General features: G+C 41.5%; 1 protein-coding gene across 1 annotated transcript; it reads left to right on the top strand.

Moving 5' to 3' along the window:
- Positions 1-14,688: 14,688 nt before the first annotated feature.
- LOC117031543 (spermatogenesis-associated protein 31D1-like) lies at positions 14,689-18,753 on the top strand. Its single transcript, XM_033122032.1, has one exon. The coding sequence runs from the start codon at positions 14,689-14,691 to the stop codon at positions 18,751-18,753; it is 4,065 nt and encodes a 1,354-aa protein (XP_032977923.1).
- The last annotated feature ends 319 nt before the right edge of the window (positions 18,754-19,072 follow it).

Below are 19,072 nucleotides of genomic sequence, written 5' to 3'. Positions count from 1 at the left end.
GATCATATGGTACTTATCTTTCCCTGTCTGACTTATTTCACTTAACATAATGTTCTCTAGGTCCATCCATGTTGTAGCAAATGGTAAGATTTCTTTCTTCTTTATGGCTGCGTAATACTCCATTGTATAAATGTACCACAGTTTCTTAATCCAGTCATCTACCGATGGGCATTTTGGTTGTTTCCATGTCTTAGCTATTGTGTATAGTGCTGCAATAAACATAGGAGTGCATAAAGATTTTTGAATTGGAGTTTTGGATTTCTCCAGATAGATACCTAGGAGTGGAATTACTGGATCATAGGGTAGTTCCATTTTTCAGATTTTTGAGATACCTCCATACTGTTTTCCACAGTGGCTGCACCAATCTGCAATCCCACCAACAGTGCACAAGCGTTCCCTTCTCTCCACATCCGCGCCAGCACTTGTTGTTTGTTGATTTATTGATGATAGCCATTTTGACTGGGGTGAGGTGGTATCTCATTGTGGTTTTTATTTGCATTTCTCTGATGTTAACCAGCACTTCTTGAGCACTTGCTATGTGTCAAGCACGGGAGAGTCAAAGACAGAAGTCGTGGTCGCTGCTGTGAGAAACCCACAACATAGTAGTGGGTTACAAACACTTGCATCTCACTCACATCAGCATATAAGATCATGCTGGTCTAGGTCATGTAAACAGGCTTAAATTGAGTGTGTGAGGTCTTCCAGCTTAAAGAATTTATCACAACCCTATGATAAAAAACAAAAGGCAGTATTATCTGATATTTCATCAATCATTGGAATATACATGCTAGTATTTCTGATATTCTGTTCTCCTCTTTACATATAAATATTGGATACCCTATATCCTACATAAGTCAGAATCTCTGATGGTAAATGATATATGTCATGAAATTTTAAATACTAACTCTTTGCTGACATGTGTACCTTCTGCCTGAATATGTGCTAGGTACTACGGTAAGCATGTGACACACATTATCTCATTCTAGTATCATACATGAAACAAGAAAAATGTAGATGTCATTACTAACATTTTTTTCACATAATGAAACTGAGTCTAAGAGAAGTAGGTAAATTATTTGGAATATAGTTTGAAACTGGTAACATTAAACTAAGGTGTAAATCTAATCCATCCACCTCAGTCTGCACTTTTAAGAGATGCCTCTAACTCAATTTTGATAAATATTTGTAGGAATTGTTTTAAATGTTTAAACATTCTTTACTTAGGTCCCTCTCCTGCTCCCCATCTTCTGTCCCCCACCGCACGACAACCAAGGAGAACATTCTTGTACATCTGAGGATGTTTAGTCTTTGGACATTTCCAAAAAGAAAGAAAAATTGCTATTTAGCACCAAACAAATTTCCATTGTGCTATTCATCCTCCTGTGTTCCCCCGAAAATAAGATCTAGCTGGACCATCAGCTCTAATGCATCTTTTGGATCAAAAATTAATATAAGACCCAGTCTTATTTTAATATAAGACCAGGTGTAATGTAATATAATGTAATGTAATATAATATACAATAAAATATACAACATAATATAATACTAGGTATAATATAATACAACATAAGACCCAGCCTTATATTAATTGTTGCTCCAAAAGACACATTGGAGCTGATGGTCTGGCTAGGTCTTATTTTTGGGGAAACATGGAATGAGCTTATATTGTGTTTTCCCTTACAGCTTCTGAGGGCAGACATCATGTCTGAATCTTCCATTTATCCCTAATCTCCTGGTTCAGTTCCTGGCAGTTAGAGCTAGAAAAACAAAAGTCTGTTTGTCTGAACTAAAGATTGGGTATGATATTGGAGTGGGACTTGAAGTGGTCATGGCTGTGGGCTTAGCAGAGCACGATGACATCTGGCAGCTCTGACCAAAGGCCCCAGCAATGCCTGGGGATGTGTGGAGAGGGACGCCAGGGACGCCGATGCTGCCTCCAGGATATTCTAATGACGGAGTGCCTGGGAAAAACGGTGAGCTCAACGAGTATGGGGTTTTGTTTGATTAACAGTCGAGGTCAGGTCTTTATGAGTAGAAGTGGACAAGAAAAGTGAGGCAGTGACGCTTCTGTACTTTTTTGCACGGTGGTTCCAACGCTGCTATGGCTCTTATCTCATGGTAGTGAGAGAAAGACAGAGAAAGAGACTGTCGTCCACATCCTGAATCTACCTGCTGCTACTTCCTAGATCTTTAATTTCAGTAAGTGAATTTTACATTCCTTACAATGTATTTTCCTCCCAGGGTTGACACGAGATTTAAATGAGAAAACACATATACATTGTGAAAAACCTGAAATTCTGCCATTATGCAAACAATGTTGAATGAATGGTAGCTACTGATATTGTGACTATTTTATTTTATTTTTTATTTAGTTTTTTCCTCACGCCCTTTAATATTCACTTAAATAGTTGAGGCACAAGCAATAAAACTGCATATTTTTGTTACAAGAAAAGTTTTGTATGATGTCTGCATTATATACCATTGATCTCACAATCTCTACTGCAATAACATTTCATTAACACACTGGTCCAAAGGTTGATTTAACAGGGTCAGAAAGGCAGGCAGGTGGATGGTAAAAATATCAAACTTATTGAGGGGTAAAAGGACTCAAACATTTACTGACTGCCTACTCTGCACAGTGTGCTAGGTTTTACATACGTTAAACGTGAATAAAATTATCTGTTAAGAGAATAGCACTGCTACCACCAGGTAAGTCTGTTTTAAACGCTCTTTCACTTTAAGAACAAATTGTGGAACCCAACAATAGATCTTTGCCCAAAGAAGCGTGCCAGTGTGCACTTATTTCCATTTCCAAAGACTTTACACAAGTGTGCAACATAAACACATGGGAACACTCAAGCTGTTATCACTCTCCTTACGTCTTGGCCGAGCTCCATTTAGCCAGCGTCACTGTGACTGTCTGGTTCCACCACCTAACACTTTAAATGGAAACCATGTTGGGGAGTAAATAATTTTTTTTTAACCTAGCAACTAGCTTTCAAAAAGAGTACCTCCTTTTAAAGCACCAAAACCATCCTTTAAATAAGAAAATATACTTGGCATAATCAGCTCTAAAGTGAAGATACCACTGCTTTTTCAACAAGCATTATATCAAATCTGCTTATTTTTCAGAAAAGCCAAGTGATACCCAATGCTGACTACATGCCAGCTCTCCAGGGCACACAGTGATAGTGTGACTATTTTAGACTGACCAGGAATTATGCCGTCTCTACCTTTACGTCCCTGATGACAAATTTGAGCCCTACTTAGGGTAGTGAATCAACAAGCAATTACTAAAAGTGACAGCATTTTTCTGTTCTCTTGTCTTTCATCTCCAAAAGACCTTTAGGAAGCTGAGGTTATGCATCAGCAGTTTTCTAATTATCTATTAAAATCACCGAGAAAACTCTGCAAGAAATAAAGTTAAACAATTATAAAACACACATTTATATATTAAATTATTAATCACATACGTTCGCTTGAATTGACTTTTTATTTACCACTTGTCTGACAGTAAACATAGTCATTCTCATTATAAACTAATTTGAAAGGTAATTTTCCAATTAATAAATACACTCTAATGTAACTGTGTTCTTATGAGAAAATAATTATAATAGCTGCTGACAACTTTGGAAAAGAAAACAAAGGAATTAGTGGCAAGACTTAATAAAAAATCTGATGGGCTAAACTAGAAAAATTGAGAAGCACAGTTCTTCCACAAGAACAATTTGTTACTGATGATGAGAAATAACCAGAATGAAAGTTGTGAGATTCATAGTGAAAGCCCTCAGGGTAAAATTAATTTTTATATAACACAGTTTAAAGGCACACAAAAGGAAATTGCTTGTGCCAGATGGGATACAAAAAACATTGTGAATAAAAATGAGCATCTCTTTTCTGCTTACAAATATTTGAATTAAGATGATATACCAGCATGTCTAGTTAATGGAACAAAGTATTGATGGTTACACAACTTGTAAAGATTTTCTCATTCTTTTCAAATGGACTTTGTCGACACAACAAAGTACTTTAAGCAATGTATTAAGCAATGTATTAAGCCTGTATTAAGTACTTACTATCTCAGCACATTTTATTCTCTTTGAGTTATCATCCTAGGTGAAGCAGGAAGAATACAAGGGATAAAGTGTTAGATTTTGAGTCTGAGAACCACTATGTATAAACTCTTCTCTGGGCTCTACCATCGAGTGAAGGGTTGTAGGCAAGTCACACTCTCCAAGTGACAGTTTCTTCATTACTAAAATGACGATAGGAATACCTGCCCTTCCATCAACTAATTTCCATGACAAAACGAGATAATGAAGGTACATATTTCTTGAAAAGCATAAAGCATATGCAGATAAACATTCATTTTGTGGCTTATTTTTTCTGGAAATGGTCTGAAAATGATCTACAATGTTGTCCTGTATCTTATCTGAACTGCCAGTTCACAGATGCTGGCTTTCTTCTTGTAATCTTGTGCATTTTTATGCATAACATTTCAAATCTAATCATTGAGGATGCATCTCATAGTGATCTCTCTCTGCTCTAAGCACCGATAATAGTTGTTTAGTATTTATCATATGCCACCATTTATCTTCATATTCACGTGTTCTCTCCACTTGGCTATAACATAAACTCTTGAATATTAATACTACTACGAATAATAGCTAACATTTATTGTTTACTACATGCCAGGCACGGAGTGGGCTAAGCATCTTAGACTATCACATTTAACAGAAAGCATAAAATGCATCATATTTTTTTAGTGGGGTCACATGTTACATCTTTTATACAATGTGAATTAACATTACACACCCAGCAGGTCCCACTCTCCAAAAATTGAGAGAATAAAAAGCTATAGAAATACAAATTCATATAGTGTAAACACTTGTCTTACCCTATCATTCAAAGAGCTTATGCCACAGAACGAGAGTGAGACCGGAGAGAATATGCTCTTTCCCCAGCTGAAGTCACTTCCCATGTACTTCAGAGTTTGAGCATCCAGCTATGGAAAGTATGATTATAAAACCTGAAGACAGATATTTTTCATACAATATGGATTTGAATATAGGCTATATACTTTATCTGATACTACACTGAGGAAAGTGTCAATGCTAGAGGAAAAACTGGCTCTATTAAACTTCATAAGAGAGGATGTGTGAGTTTCCAATGTGGAAACAAATTTCCAAGAAATTTTCAAAGCTATTTTGACTCGATGCAGTTTTTGCCATACCATGTTGAATCATCAGTGAAGTGAGAAAAAACGGCATCAGCTGAAAGTAAGAAGTAAACAGGAGTTTTGAAAGTTTCAGCAGAAAGGGAGGGAAATAGGTGAAATGGTTAGTGCTATGGTAGAGTGAGAGGACATGAATTTAGGAAAATGTAGGTTTGTCCAGCAATGGTAAAATCTTCTGTGAATTTATGAATTTAAATTTAAAATTAGCATGATTGTGCCCTTTCTCCCAATATGTTTGCTCCAATACAGAGGAAGAAGTAGACAGGGGATTGCGATTGATAGGAGTAGGGGTTTACCATGTTAGTTATTGGGAGGGAGTGAGGGAGAAAGGAAATGTGGAGATTATTTTCATGCTGGGCCATGGAATCTAACTAAGCTGGGTAAAAAGAAAGTGAGGACATGGGCTAGGGAAGTGAACAATAAAAAAATAGTAGGGTCAATGTTTTGAAAATCCTAATGTAGACAAATAATCTTGGAGTGGGAGTACAAGAAGGAATATGCTAAAAAAGTCAAGAAGTGTTTGTCCTAGAGTGGGATGTTAAAATATATATATATATACATATATATATATATATATATATATGTATATATATATATATATATGTATATATATATATATCAGAGTTGATGCTGTAATTGATTATGACAGGTTCTAGAGTGTGACCGTGGGAATGGGTGGTTGAAGTGGGGTAGATACTAAATGTCTACTATTAATGACTACAACTTTATTATTCCAGCCCCTCTATTCAGAGATGAACCTTAATGAATCATAAAATAACTTTTTGACCAGTTATCTATTTGGCGTCTGGAGAAGAGATTTCAGATTAGTCAATGCACTGCAAATGAACACATTTTTTGAGACCAACACTGTCCACCACTGTGTCCAGTGCATCTTTGCCCACTGGTATAGGAAACAGATTATAACCAAAATATGCAGGCCTGATTGAGTTTCTCTGTTATCCTTAGCCAACAGCAAAGGCTGGTATTGAGTCAGGATGTACAGGTATGACCATATCAATTGCCAAAGGATTAAAATCGTTGCATATGTTTTGAAAAATAACTGCTACCGCAAGGCTCCCCCGTGACAAACTGACTTAGCTAACCAAGCCTTTTCTGTGGGAATACTCTGGGATGGCAGATAGATTCATATTTTTAAATTTGTATTACATATTTTATTTTTATTTAAATAAAACTTCTGATTTCACAGAATTTATTGGTTAGAAACGATAAATTTATTTAAATAAAACAGAGTTGATTTAAAGAAACTTATTAAATAAATATTGGAAACATGGTATATGGATATGGTGAGTATATGAAGGTTGTACTGAAATGACTGAGATTAGAGAATGGCAAGTGACAGAAAATTGCTCTACTCCTGTAACAAGGAAATATACTAAAGAAATGGGGTTTTGGGAAGATTAATTCTGTTGTCCTAGACAAAACCCATGAACACAAAACATTCATCAACAAATAGCAAATGTGAAAATGTCTCTTGCTATAGTAATAAAATAATGCATTTTCTAAAGAGGCTAAACTTGCCATATTGTCTAAATGTAATTTTCATAATCTGCTATTTTTGTTTTAATGGCTTATGCTACTCTTATTTTTTCTAAGTAGAAATTTTAAATTTTATGCAATCTGAGCAGTTGGTCTTTTGCTTTATGATTTCTTAAAAGGATTTTAAGCTTAGGAAGTCATCCTTGGTTTTAATTTACAGATCTAACACCTTGTTTGGGTGGGCATTTGGAAAAGGATGTTTTAAAAATATTTAATTCTTAAATGTGTCTTGGATTTAATTTGTTATGCACTATGAAGGTTAGGTCTAAATTAATTTTATTCCCCTGAACTTCCTACTCAGTTATTCCTGCAGAATTTAGTTAATAGTTCTTCCATTTTGATGATGTCACTTTTATTTTCTAGGAAATTCTTACATGGAACAAAATCAGTTTCTGGACTATCTAGTCTGTGTTCTATATCTATATATTTTTTCTTCTTTCAGTAGTGTCTCATTTTAATAATCATAGCTTTATAATACATTAAAATAGCTAGTATGGTTAGTCTAATCTTAGATTCTTCATTCAAATTTTCTTTGATAAACTTACAATTTTTTCATCCTGAGAACATTAAAATCTAGTCAGATTCACCAAAATTTCATAGAATGTGAACTGGTTTTGTGCAAGTCATTCTGAGGGTTGTAATGACTTTTGTATAATACATTTATGTATGTATGAATTTATGTACATTTTCAATCAACTGCGATGTTAGTGACTATACAGTACAGGTTAGATCACAGTCAATTAGTCAGAAATAATAACAGAGCCATTTTATCTCAGTTGCCTCCTTCACTTGAGCAGTTTAGTGTATAAATAGCCAAAATGAATTTAATTCTCTTATTTTTGCACCTAAATGTCTGGTCAAGATGTTAAACAACAATCAAGTATCCAATGACAACATCAGGGAGCAGAATAGAAGAAACAATGATGAACATTGTCAGTGAATGGATTTAGAAACTCTTGAAGGGGAATTCACATTTCAACTCCTATTTTAACTTGAAAATTTTTATTATTCTAAATGGAAACCCATGATCTCTTTCTGCAAAGATCCTCACCTTAGGTGCTCATAGTGTTTTTCCTGACTTCCCTTTGCCCTTCTCATCCTGGTGGTATCTGGGGAGCAGGTTCTCCTGGCTCTGGCTAAGTCTTGGTTCTCTTGAATCTCCCTTGACAGCAGAAAACAGTGATCAGACAGTTTGGATGATTCAATGGAAAACTTAATCTAATCTCATCATTGCCACCTTTAAAAAAAAAATGCTATAAACTAGAAACGTAATGCTGGGTATTATCTGACTCCTGCAGGCCTTTCTTCCTCTTTTGTTCTGGTGAATGACTGCTAGAGGAATTTAAAGCATTATGTAAAATGTGATAAACATTGATTTGTTGACATGGCCATTGAACTGGACGGACAGCCTGCCTTTTGCAGGTAAAATGAAAGAGGTGTATCACAGATTCTAGATTTTATTTATAAGGGCAAATCACTTAAGTGTATTCACATAAGTTGCTAAATGACACAGTGATGTCTTATTTTCTTTTAAACTAGACTTCCAGCTTTGAACAGAGATGTAAAAGCAAAACACAACCACCACCAAAACAAAGGAATCTCTGTCAATAAAACACTTTAGCTGCAAAGACTGACAACCTGAAGAATAGAGTTCACATGATGTGATTGCTCAGTTCACTGATATGGAGGACAGGAATCTCAACTTGTAGCTGGTAAGGAAGTCCACTTACAATGCAGAGAAGCTAAGAAATGGCAGGAGAAAGTAGAGAAACAGGAGAAGTGTCAGGAAGAGAAGAAACAGCAGCCTTTAAAGAGAGGGTGGTGTCCATGTTGAAGATGATTATGGTGACCACTGTTCCCTTATTGGGCCCCAATGATCTCCATCTCCCAGTACTTGTCCTTTTGTAGTCCTTGCCCTTTGAACAGGAGCTGGGACTGTGGCTTACTTTAACCAACTGGAGGTGGCAGAGTGGTGCTGTGTCAGTTCTTGGTCTAAGCCTTAACAAGTTCTGCTTTTATGCTCTTAGGAGCCCTGATCCGCCTTATAAGAATTTTGTTACCATGCTGGAACTACATGAAGAGGCCCTGGGAGAGAAGCCCAGCCATCCCTGATCCCAGGTAGTCCAGGCCCCTGCTGACCTACCAGCTATTACAGATGAATCTACATGAGTGACCATTGGCAAGATCAACAGAAGAACCACCCAGCTAAGCCCAGCAAGACTGCAAAATTATGAGCCAAAAAATATTCATTGGTTTAAGCCAGTAGGTTTTGGGTGGTTCTTTTACATTGCTGCTGGTATGATAATGGAGTAGAAGAATCAGGAACCAAGATCCAATGACTCTACTTTCTGGGACAGCACTGTGTAGAAAGAAGATGCAGGCCTGGGACCGCAGTCAGCTTAGTTCAAATCTTTACTTCATTGCTTTTCATTGCTGTGGCCTTGGGCAAGCAATTTAATCTTTCTGCACCTCAGTCTTTTCATCTGTAAAATGAAAAATATTTTTTCCCACACAGGATAGTTAAGCAATGAAATGACTGAAAGTTTGGGTCACATATTAAGTGCCCACCAAACATTAATTCTATTCCATTTCCTCCCTGAGATTCCCTCACTGCCTGAGAGGATAAAGGTGATCTAAACTACAATAACCCTTAAGGATTGTTCTAAAGGCAGTTCTATCATAGATCAGCGTTTTACTGTGCATGTGAATCGTATAAACACCATCATTGTGTTAACATGAAAAGAGGTAAATTTCTAAACTATAAGTAAGGGAGTATTTTTTTTAAATCATGACAGGTTTAGGGGCCACTGCTGATGTCAACGCACATTTGTGTTTATATCCCAGACACCTGCTCTTCTGGAGTACACAACTGTTTATTAGACTAAGCTTGGGACATCAAGGATCATTGAAGTCACATTTAGTTTATTTTATTGCAGAAGGCATATGCTGTATGTCTATCAAAATTTCACAAAAAAAGTGCATTACTATCTAAATTGTTTGTTAAGTTCACTTAGGTAAAAATTGCTCATCTTGAAGAGGTACTGGATAACATTTAGAGCTTTTTGAGTACTTATGTTTATACTGGAAGGTGATTTACAGCCCTGAAAAGAAAGAAGTCCCACATTAAATATCTACATTATGTTAAAACTATGTATAAACCAACTTTCCAAGCAATCAGTGAAAATACACACAGCACACACACACACACACACACACACACACACACACACAAACACATGCACAAAAAAGGATTAAGGAGACAAGAAATAATCCTGCCCTGGCCTCAGTTTTCAATTTGTAAAACAAGAAAGCCAGACAGGAGGTTCTCCAAGGTCACTTTCAGGTCTGAGTTTGGTAGGCATCTCAAATCCAGTCATTATTTCAGGAGTGTTCTTATGACCCGAACTGGTCCCATTCAATTGACTATCGGGACTATAGTTAGAACAATGGGAAAACAATTCTGTTTTTCCTTCTAAGAAGCCCTCTTGGGAGCACAAAGGATGAGGCTTGAGAACGAGTCAACTCTGAGAAAGAAGAACCAACGGAGTCAGAAGCTGAATGTACTGCTGCTGTATTGTGGAGATACAGAAGCCAATATATGACAATTTAAAATTTTCAATTGTCTTTTATTGGCATCTATTTTAAATTCATCTGCTTTTATATCACCTGCAAGAAAGAGTCCTATAATTTGCGTATTTCTCAACAAGCACTCAGCCATCTTCTCTTGTGCTCGTCATGCTTCCAACACAGAGATCTGACTATGCCTTTCTTCTGGTTAGGAAAACCTCAGCTTCCCTCTGCCCTCAGTTGAACGTCTAAGCTTCTTAAACTGTCCTTCAACATCTTTCATAAATGACTCTCATTCTACATTTTAGCCTCATTTTTTGCTACTCTCATCCTTAGGTACATACCCTAGGCTGATTGTGACCAGACATGTACTTTTATGTATGTTATAGGCTTGCTCATGTTCCCTCTGGCTGCATTGCACTTCCTCTACCCACACCCTTTTCTGACTTTCTAAGAACAGAAACTTGAGAATATAAGGTGTTCATTATTTCTAAATGTCAAGCGTTACACGTCACTGTCACTCCTGTTGATTCAAGGGCTAATTTTGAGAGTGTTGGCAGGTCGGTACATGGATGCACCCTGTAACTGATAAAAACTGCATTTAGACCCCAAAGACCTCATTTCATACAGAAGCTAACATGGTTGTATACCAAAATATCACAAAGCGACAAGTTTTCACAAATTGCGACTTTATAATTGCAAAAATGAAGAAGCAAGAAATGAAACCATACATCAGCACCAAAACATGTACACAAACCTTCATAGCAGGTTTATTCATGCTAGTTAAAAAGTGGAAACACCCAAATATTCATCAGCTGATCAATGTATACACAAAATGTGGCATCTCTACACAATGGAATATTATTTGCCATAAAAAGAAATAAAGCACTGATATATGCTACAACAGAAACGAACCTTGAATACATGCAAAGTCAAAGAGGCCAGATACAAAAGGCCACATACTGTATGATGCCATTGTATGAGATGTTCAGAATTCATCTGAACTACAGAGAAAGTAGATTAGGGGGAACCTAGGGCTGGGGGAAATAAGAAGAGTGAAGGGTGAAGGCCAATGGGAACAGAGTTTCTTTCTGAGTGTTGAACGTGTTCTAAAACTGACTATGGTGATGGATGCACAACATGGTGAATATGCTAAAAGCCACTGAACTGTACATTTTTAATATATAAGTTGTATGGTATGTGAATGATATCTCAGTATGGTGGTTTTCTTTAAATTTTATTAGAGCTTCATTCATCGTTGCCAAAACTGGGAAGCAACCAAAATGTCCAGGGTGAGTGGATAAAGCAACTGTGGAACATTCAGATAATGGCATATTGTTCAGTACTTAAAAGAAATGAGCTATGAAACCATGAGAAGACATGGAAGAACTTTAGATGCATATTACGCATGAAAAAAGCCAATGTGAAAAGGCTACGCACTGTGTAATTCCAACTAGATGACATTCTGGAAAAGCAAAACTCTGGAGATGGTAAAAAGATCAGTGACTGCCCGGGGTTAGAAGGGAGGAAGGGATGAATAGGCATAAAGTGGAGGACTTTTAGAGTAGTAAAACTACTCTGTTTGATATAGCGGGGGACACATGTCATTATATACATTTCTCCAAACCCATTATTTGTACACCAAGAGTGAGCCCTCATGTATTAAAACTATGGGCTTTGAGTGACAATGATGTAGCCATATAGGTTCATGGATTGTAAATGTCCCAGTCTGGTGCTGGATGGTGATAGTGGGGAAGGGGTGTGTGTGTGTGTGTGTGTGTGTGTGTGTGTGTGTGTGTGTGTGTGTGTGTGTGTGTAGCATGTTCTCAAAGTGTTTGTGCAGTTTAAGCTTCACTAACTCCGGAGAGGTGCTACAGACATATCCCCAAGATCATTTAAAGGTTTAATTATTCACATTTATTTGATACTGATTTCAGTTTTGTGAATGCTGAATAATGAATTATTCATTTTCATTATATGAGTTAGCCCCTCTGATTGAAGAGAGTAACGGCTAACTGAAACAAAAATCTAAAATTTGCGATTCAACATTCAAACAACTCAGTATAAGAGAACTTTAAGTTCTATATCTGGGTTCATGTGAGGCAAAATATTCTATAGGAAAGATGCATTTGAGGACATAGATGACCCTACATGTAAATGTCGGGGTACAAGCAAACATTCCAGACAGTATTTCAGATTTTTGAGGCGGTGGACATGGCAAGCCCTAAGTCAAGGTCTCCATACATTAAAGGGGGACCCAGGTGATATCTGGGTTACAGGTGGATGAGCAGAACATTTCATTAACGCAAATATACGATATGATGAAAGGTGGACTGGAAAATAGGAGGGCGGGTAGGGCAGAGGGACCTAGAAGCCCAAGAGGGGTGGAGGGATCTGCTGGGCTGGTGGGTGGGGCAGGTGCTGTGTCACAAGCCCTTGTGACTCACCAATGGTCTGTGACAGCAGGCCTGGCTATAAAGTCAAGAGTCTTGTGCTCTCAGAGCTCAGTTGCTTTAGGCAGCTTAGCGATTCAGATAATGGAATTCATACTATGGAATGTTTTCTTATTTCTGAATAGCCTTTGTGAATCTTGTCTATGCTTCCTCTCAGCGTCCTTCAATGCTAACCCCAACCTCACTTGCATGTGTGTGTTGTGGTTGCTCCTTCTGATCCGGTGCTACCTGCTGGGGATTCCATCTTTACCAACAGTGTGGGAAACTAAAAACAGGCACAAGGTAAGGAACCCTGAGCGAGTCCCAGTAGACTTTCCTTATTGTTGTTTCCATTTCTAGTCCCACCTTTTAAAATGAGCATGGTTGGCTCAGAGTAACACCTGAAGTGAAGAGTCTGAGAGGATAGGACATCCTTGAGTAGAAAAGGCCGGGCAGGACTAGGGGTTCAGCCGGCACTGTTTCCTTGGAGGCTCACAGGCCATGTGGGTGTGTGTGGGTGGATGGATTCCAGGATCAAACCCCAAACAGTGATTTCCTGGTCCTGGATTGGGTTATTTAGACGATTTGGGATCTCTGAAGGAGAACAGAATCCCCAGCACTTCATCATGGTCACATCCCCACGTCAGGCATCACTGCACGGAGGCTTCCTCTGTGTTGGGCTGATCAGGAGAGCAGTGCTGAGCCTCTGAGAGCTTCTGAGCAGAGGCTGGAGCCTGAGCTCTGCTCCAGGTTACAGGGTTCTCTTGGAGGGAGCAGAGATGTGACTGTTGGCCTCACATTCTACACTCTCCTTGAGCAGAGGACTTCTTCTCACTGAGAATACTAAGTGTGGACTTCATAGACTAAGTCCTTCTTTGAGTTTTTCAAAGAAGGAAAAATGGAAAACACTTTGATACCATAAAAATTGATAAAAGAAAGAACACAAAATTCTACCAATCAAAATAGTCAATTAAAACTACTCTTGGATCATGAATGCCTAAGTTTCTTGCAGAGAGAAGTGACTGAAATGATTCCCTTCTTTTTCTCAGCATCAGGGCAGAGCCAAGAGGAGAAGGAAGGGTGGGACACGGAAAGGTAAGGTTCTGCCTATTCCACCTGAGCTCTCCAAGGGTGACAGCGTGGTGAGCTCTCTGTCCTTTCCATGAGGTCCCAGGTCCTGGAACTCTGAGGATATATCAGTTGCTAGGTAACAGTACCTCTCAGAAAACAGAGCCCTCAGGGAAGAGGCTCATGGGAAGGCAGTCAGACCCTGAGACACTTCTCAGGTATCCCATTCTGCCATCCCTGGGCCTGAGCAGTGATGGACCTGAGCAATGGACATTGTCCAATAGATGTGGAGACTCAGAACTTGTGTCCCCTGACCTTGTGAAAGTACTTTGACTTCCTGGATAAGCAGATTCCTCTCTGAGGTAACCACTGACCTCTCTGTTTCACACAGTGGTTTTGAGCATCAAATGAGATAATCTATGTGAAAATACTTTCCAAATGAAGCGACACATGGGAACCATGCTAATATTAACATCGACCATTTGACCTCATCTACTTGTGGCTTTCAGAGTCTAATATCACAAGGGTCTGCCACAAAGAGACTCCTATATAATACCTATGTTTCTACCTTCATCCCATGTAACTCTCTCCTGGTTTCTCAGGATGTAGATACACATATTACCAGAGAGAAGAAGAGGAGAAAAAGAGGCTGATTTCTATGCTGAAAAGGTGACTAGTCTTTCCCCCTCTTTCCTGATCCCTTTTGGGGTGTTCTATGCAATTCCAGGGATTCAGGGCAGCCTTCCATAGTCATGGGGTAGAGTAGCCATAGGAACAGGGATGTGAATGAAGGCCTGGGGTGAGTGCTACTGAGTGTATTATGAAGTCATGGGTGTGGGGCAATGGGAAGGGCAGCAGGCTTCAGGTGGCCCCACCCCACAGGGCACGAGGTCCTCCTTTCTTTGTTCTGGTCCTGGCTGCAGCTTTGTACCTCCTGTCTCTTGCAGTCCACTGGGCCAGCATTATGATACCAAGTGCTTTCGTCGAATGTTATGTCCAGACCCCTTCTGTGACGTGTGTAATCATGCAACTGCCGAGATCAATAGTCTACTATTCCCAGAGGCCCTGGAAGATGCCACACCCTCTGTGTCTCCTTTGGCTTCTACAGCTTCTGTGACTGAATCATCATTCCCTCTGTCCCCCGCCGTCTCAGCACTACCTCCAGGACACCCAATACCAGCCCCTCTGCCTGAGCCTTCCTCATCGCCATCCCCAATTCTCTCCACTAATGCAATGACCCCCTTACCCAACCCTCCTTCACTTTTATCACCGGGTCACTCTTTGCCACCAAAGCTTTTTCGTCCCTTGGAATCCAAATTCCCAGCAGAACATTCCCAAGGCCAACCTCCTGGCACCCCATCATGTGGCATTTCAAGAACGGATCTTCTCCAACTGGAGGCCTCTTTGACCCTCAACACCATCTTTCTGGACCCTTCCCTTTCCCACCGTATCGACCCCTTACCAGATTTGTCCCAGAAGTCGATCCCCACCAATTCATCTGCATACGACCACGAGGCAGCAGTGCTGTCCACCTCACCATCACCAGACACCAATTTCACTCTGACTCAATCTGAACAACCTAAGTCAGACAACCACGTCAATTCTTCAACAACAATGTTAGAGTCAGCTGCTGATAAGCATGACTCAGTCATCGCCCTCCCTTTCTTGAACAGCAGAGGCAAAACAACGGACCTGCATGTCCATCAGCAGCCCTCACATCCTGAGGCCTGGGAGGCTTCCTTGCTAGAAAATCGCATCTATCTTTTCTGGGGTTTCCCATCTTTGCACAGCGAGTCCTTGTCCTCTGCTATCCATGTCCTGGGTGACTATTCCTCTATCTTTATTTTCAACAGAATATCAAATGCCTCCACCTGCCAAGAATACCCGATACTTTTCCATCCCCTACCTCCGTCCTTGCCTGAGGTCCAGCCTCAGCCTGTCGCTCAAACCCTGCCCCAGGCCCCCCTTCTGTCCCCACTCCCAACCCCACCCTCTGATCCTCTGCCGCAGAGGAGCAGGTCTGGAGTGCATCTCCATCGACCCCGAAATGAATCAGACACGATGACCACATCTGAAATGCAACATCTTGAGTGGCATGTGTTGCGGAAGCAACAGGAACGCTTGTGGGGTCTACCCCCTGTGGTCCAACGATCTCAGGAGGCCTTTTATTCTTCAGCTCCCCAGTGTGCTCGCCGCCGGCCTTCCCAGGCCCCGGTTTCAGTGTCCATCCTTCTTGGAGACATTCCGCTCAGCAATGAGCTTCGCAAAACTCTAGACCATCACCTGCGCAAGAGGCTCATCCAACACCGGTGGGGCCTGCCCCACAGAATCCATGAGTCTCTCTCCCTGATGAGGCCTCTGAGCCATTGTGCAGACACATCTGAGTCAAAGAGCAATTACGGACTCTCATGGATCTGTGCATACAAAGGACAGAGTAGCAAAAATCATGCTGTTGGCCTGAGCCCACCCAGCAGCTCCTCTGACAGCAGCTCAGAGGAAGATGAGCTGAAGGGTGAGGGAGACCGCCCAGAGAATGGCCAAAAAGATGATGTATCAAGAGACGCAGAGAGCTCTTCACCTAAAGATCCGGGGTATGACTCCGAGGAAGACCTAGACAGTCTTATGATGGGTCTGTCGGGAGGAAGTCCAATGGTGTCAAGGCAGAATCTACGCCAAGGACAAGTGGAAAATATCCTGAAAGTACATTCGGGCACCAAGTTTGAGGACATTAATGCGGGTCGGCTGCCTGCGCCTGTGCACAGTGCATGTCCTGCTATGAAGCAGATACCGACTCTGTCTGTGAATGCCCACATTGAAACAAAACGAAGTGCGCCACCATCAGTGGGTGGGGACTGCTGCCTGAACACCTGCCAGGAGCTCTCCTTCCTTGAGTGCAGTGCGCAAGAGTCGCTGGACAGCCACATGAAAAATTTTTGTCTGAGAATGCGGTATGGCCTTCCCTCCAAGGTCCTTGAATCCTTAGAGATCATTAAATTGAGAGATACCTCGTTGTATTCCAACCTTACTTCCTCAATGAACCTGAGTTCTGAGGTGAGCTCCAAATCTGGGAGCTTCATGTCCCTCAGAAGAAGCACTACATCTCTCCATGGAGACGACGTGACAACAGCACACTCACACTCAACCTCCATCCTGGCTCGTCCTCTCCCTGCCACCTCGTACGTGGGCCAGGAAGGACGGGGGGATCTGAGTCAGTCACGCTCTGATATCCACCGTGGCCTTACAGGGGACATCCAGAGAATGAGGGAGGCCAGACAGACTCTTCTGCCTGGCACACAAAACATCACCGGCCAAGAAAGTCCAAAACAGACTCTACTAATCAACACAGCCTCCCCAAAGCTGCCCGCAATGCGACCTGTGGCCAGACACGAGCGCAAGGATGAGAGTGTAATAACCACTGATCGATCAGAAAGGCAAAAGGGCAAAAAGATGGAGAACCAATCAGAACCGGTTTCTGTGCCCGTGACCAGGGTGCTGTTCAGGGCTAAGGAGCTCAAGGGACTTCAGTCAAATACTAGTGACATCCTAGTGACAACTAGCAAGCCGGGAATCTCCCAGGGGATTCCTGTGAATGAGAACAAAAGAGAAACTACTGTGACCCCTGAAAGTCCCCCAGCAAAAATGCTGTTTCTCCAAAATGCTAAATCACCAGACTCTAGGGCGCATCTCCCTGGTGAGTTACAATCTGAACCAGAGAACAGGGAGCGTAGCCAGGCCGACGGCCCATACAGTGACATGCCCGTTGCCTCAGATGGCTTGACTTACACCGCCTCCCGGGCTCACGCTCAGGGTGTCTCCAGTGTGGACATGGGAGCTCCCCAGGTGCTGCACGTGCATGTGGAGGACCGAGGAGTCTGTATGCAGCAGCGGCAGGAGCCTTGGCTCCCTGAGCACATCTTAAGGTGCGGCCAAGATAAGAATTTCCCACAAACAAAAAGGAGAGGGAGCCATCAAGGCCCCAAGTCAGAAGCACTTGGTGGAGGGGATACAGGGCTCGAAACATCCCGACCTGGAAGGAAGAGTGTTCCTCCTCAGGAGGTAGCATTAGAGGAGGTGCTTGGCAGCAAGTCTTCCCAGACCCTGGCCCAGGAGGGGTTGTCTTCCCTTGAAAGACTTCTCAGAATAAAATTGAAGCACTTCTTTAGATGGATTCGCCCTGGGGTAAAATGCGAACAGCAAGAAAACTCCCAGGAAAAGGGCAGCCCCTTATCATCTGCAGGGAGCAGAGGCCCAGATAAAAGTACAAGGGCTTTCACTGGGGTGACCAAAGGCCTGAAAGTCATGACAGGCATGGGGAAGTTTCTACAGGAGAAACTGGGACATCGGTCTGCAGCAGATATGCCCTGCACCCAAGAGCGCCTTCTTTCCCCAGTGAAGTTCGGGCAAGCACAGCAGAAGGCACAAGTACGAGCCCAGGCAGGGCTCATCCGGGGGCATCCTTTCAACTCCAGGCCTCCCTGCTGTAAAGTGACAAAGTCATGCCAACAAGCTTTTGGCTTTGCTGGCCAGAGCTCTACACGTCTTAGACACACCCAAGACAGGGACAGACAACCCCACCAGAAAGCTGGGGCATTGAAGGAGCAGTTGTTATATCAGAAGCGCTTCCAATCCGGGCCCTGCAGGGAGACTGTGCCTCATCCAAGCCCAGGCCAGAGTTCTACAAGTCTTAGACAAACCAGAGACAAGGGGAGACAACCCCAGAAAGCTACAGCATTTAAGGAGCAGCGCTCATGTGAGAAGCACCCCCAATCCACACCCCACAGGGAGGCTGTGCCCCATTCAAGCCACACCTACCGGCATCATGGTGGCCAGGGGCGTGGGGCTGCTCTCAGCCATGCTGAAGGCATGGCTTCAGAGATGAGCCTCTATTACTGAGACACAAAATCATTCTCGAGCATTTCCAGGGAAGACATTTTCCCACCCCCAACTAAATCCTTCCTTGTGGAGAGAATTGATTCTCCCTAATAAATGTTTCTCCATAATAGTGATACCTTTTCTGTGTACTGCGTTGGGGGCATGGGTTAGGGTAACTCAGGGCTTGTGCTTCGGGAAAGGGAGGAGTTAGGTCAGCTCTTACCGATTGCTTCTTTTGGCTTCTAAAAGGTGACTAGTGCCCTGGAGCTCTAGTTGAGAAATAGATACCATGTGCCTCCAAAAGCCCTTTTCATCCCTGATGAAGTGTGAGGAGATGGAC

Source organism: Rhinolophus ferrumequinum, chromosome 12 (genome assembly GCF_004115265.2).
Source record: "Rhinolophus ferrumequinum isolate MPI-CBG mRhiFer1 chromosome 12, mRhiFer1_v1.p, whole genome shotgun sequence".
Classification (NCBI taxonomy): Eukaryota; Metazoa; Chordata; class Mammalia; order Chiroptera; family Rhinolophidae; genus Rhinolophus; species Rhinolophus ferrumequinum.
The sequence above is the reverse complement of the archived record's forward strand: the minus strand, read 5'-3'. Positions and strand labels throughout refer to the sequence as shown.

Coding starts and splice junctions, on each gene's coding strand:
- LOC117031543 (XM_033122032.1), top strand. CDS start 14,689: ATGGGTGTGGGGCAATGGGAAGGGCAGCAGGCTTCAGGTGGCCCCACC.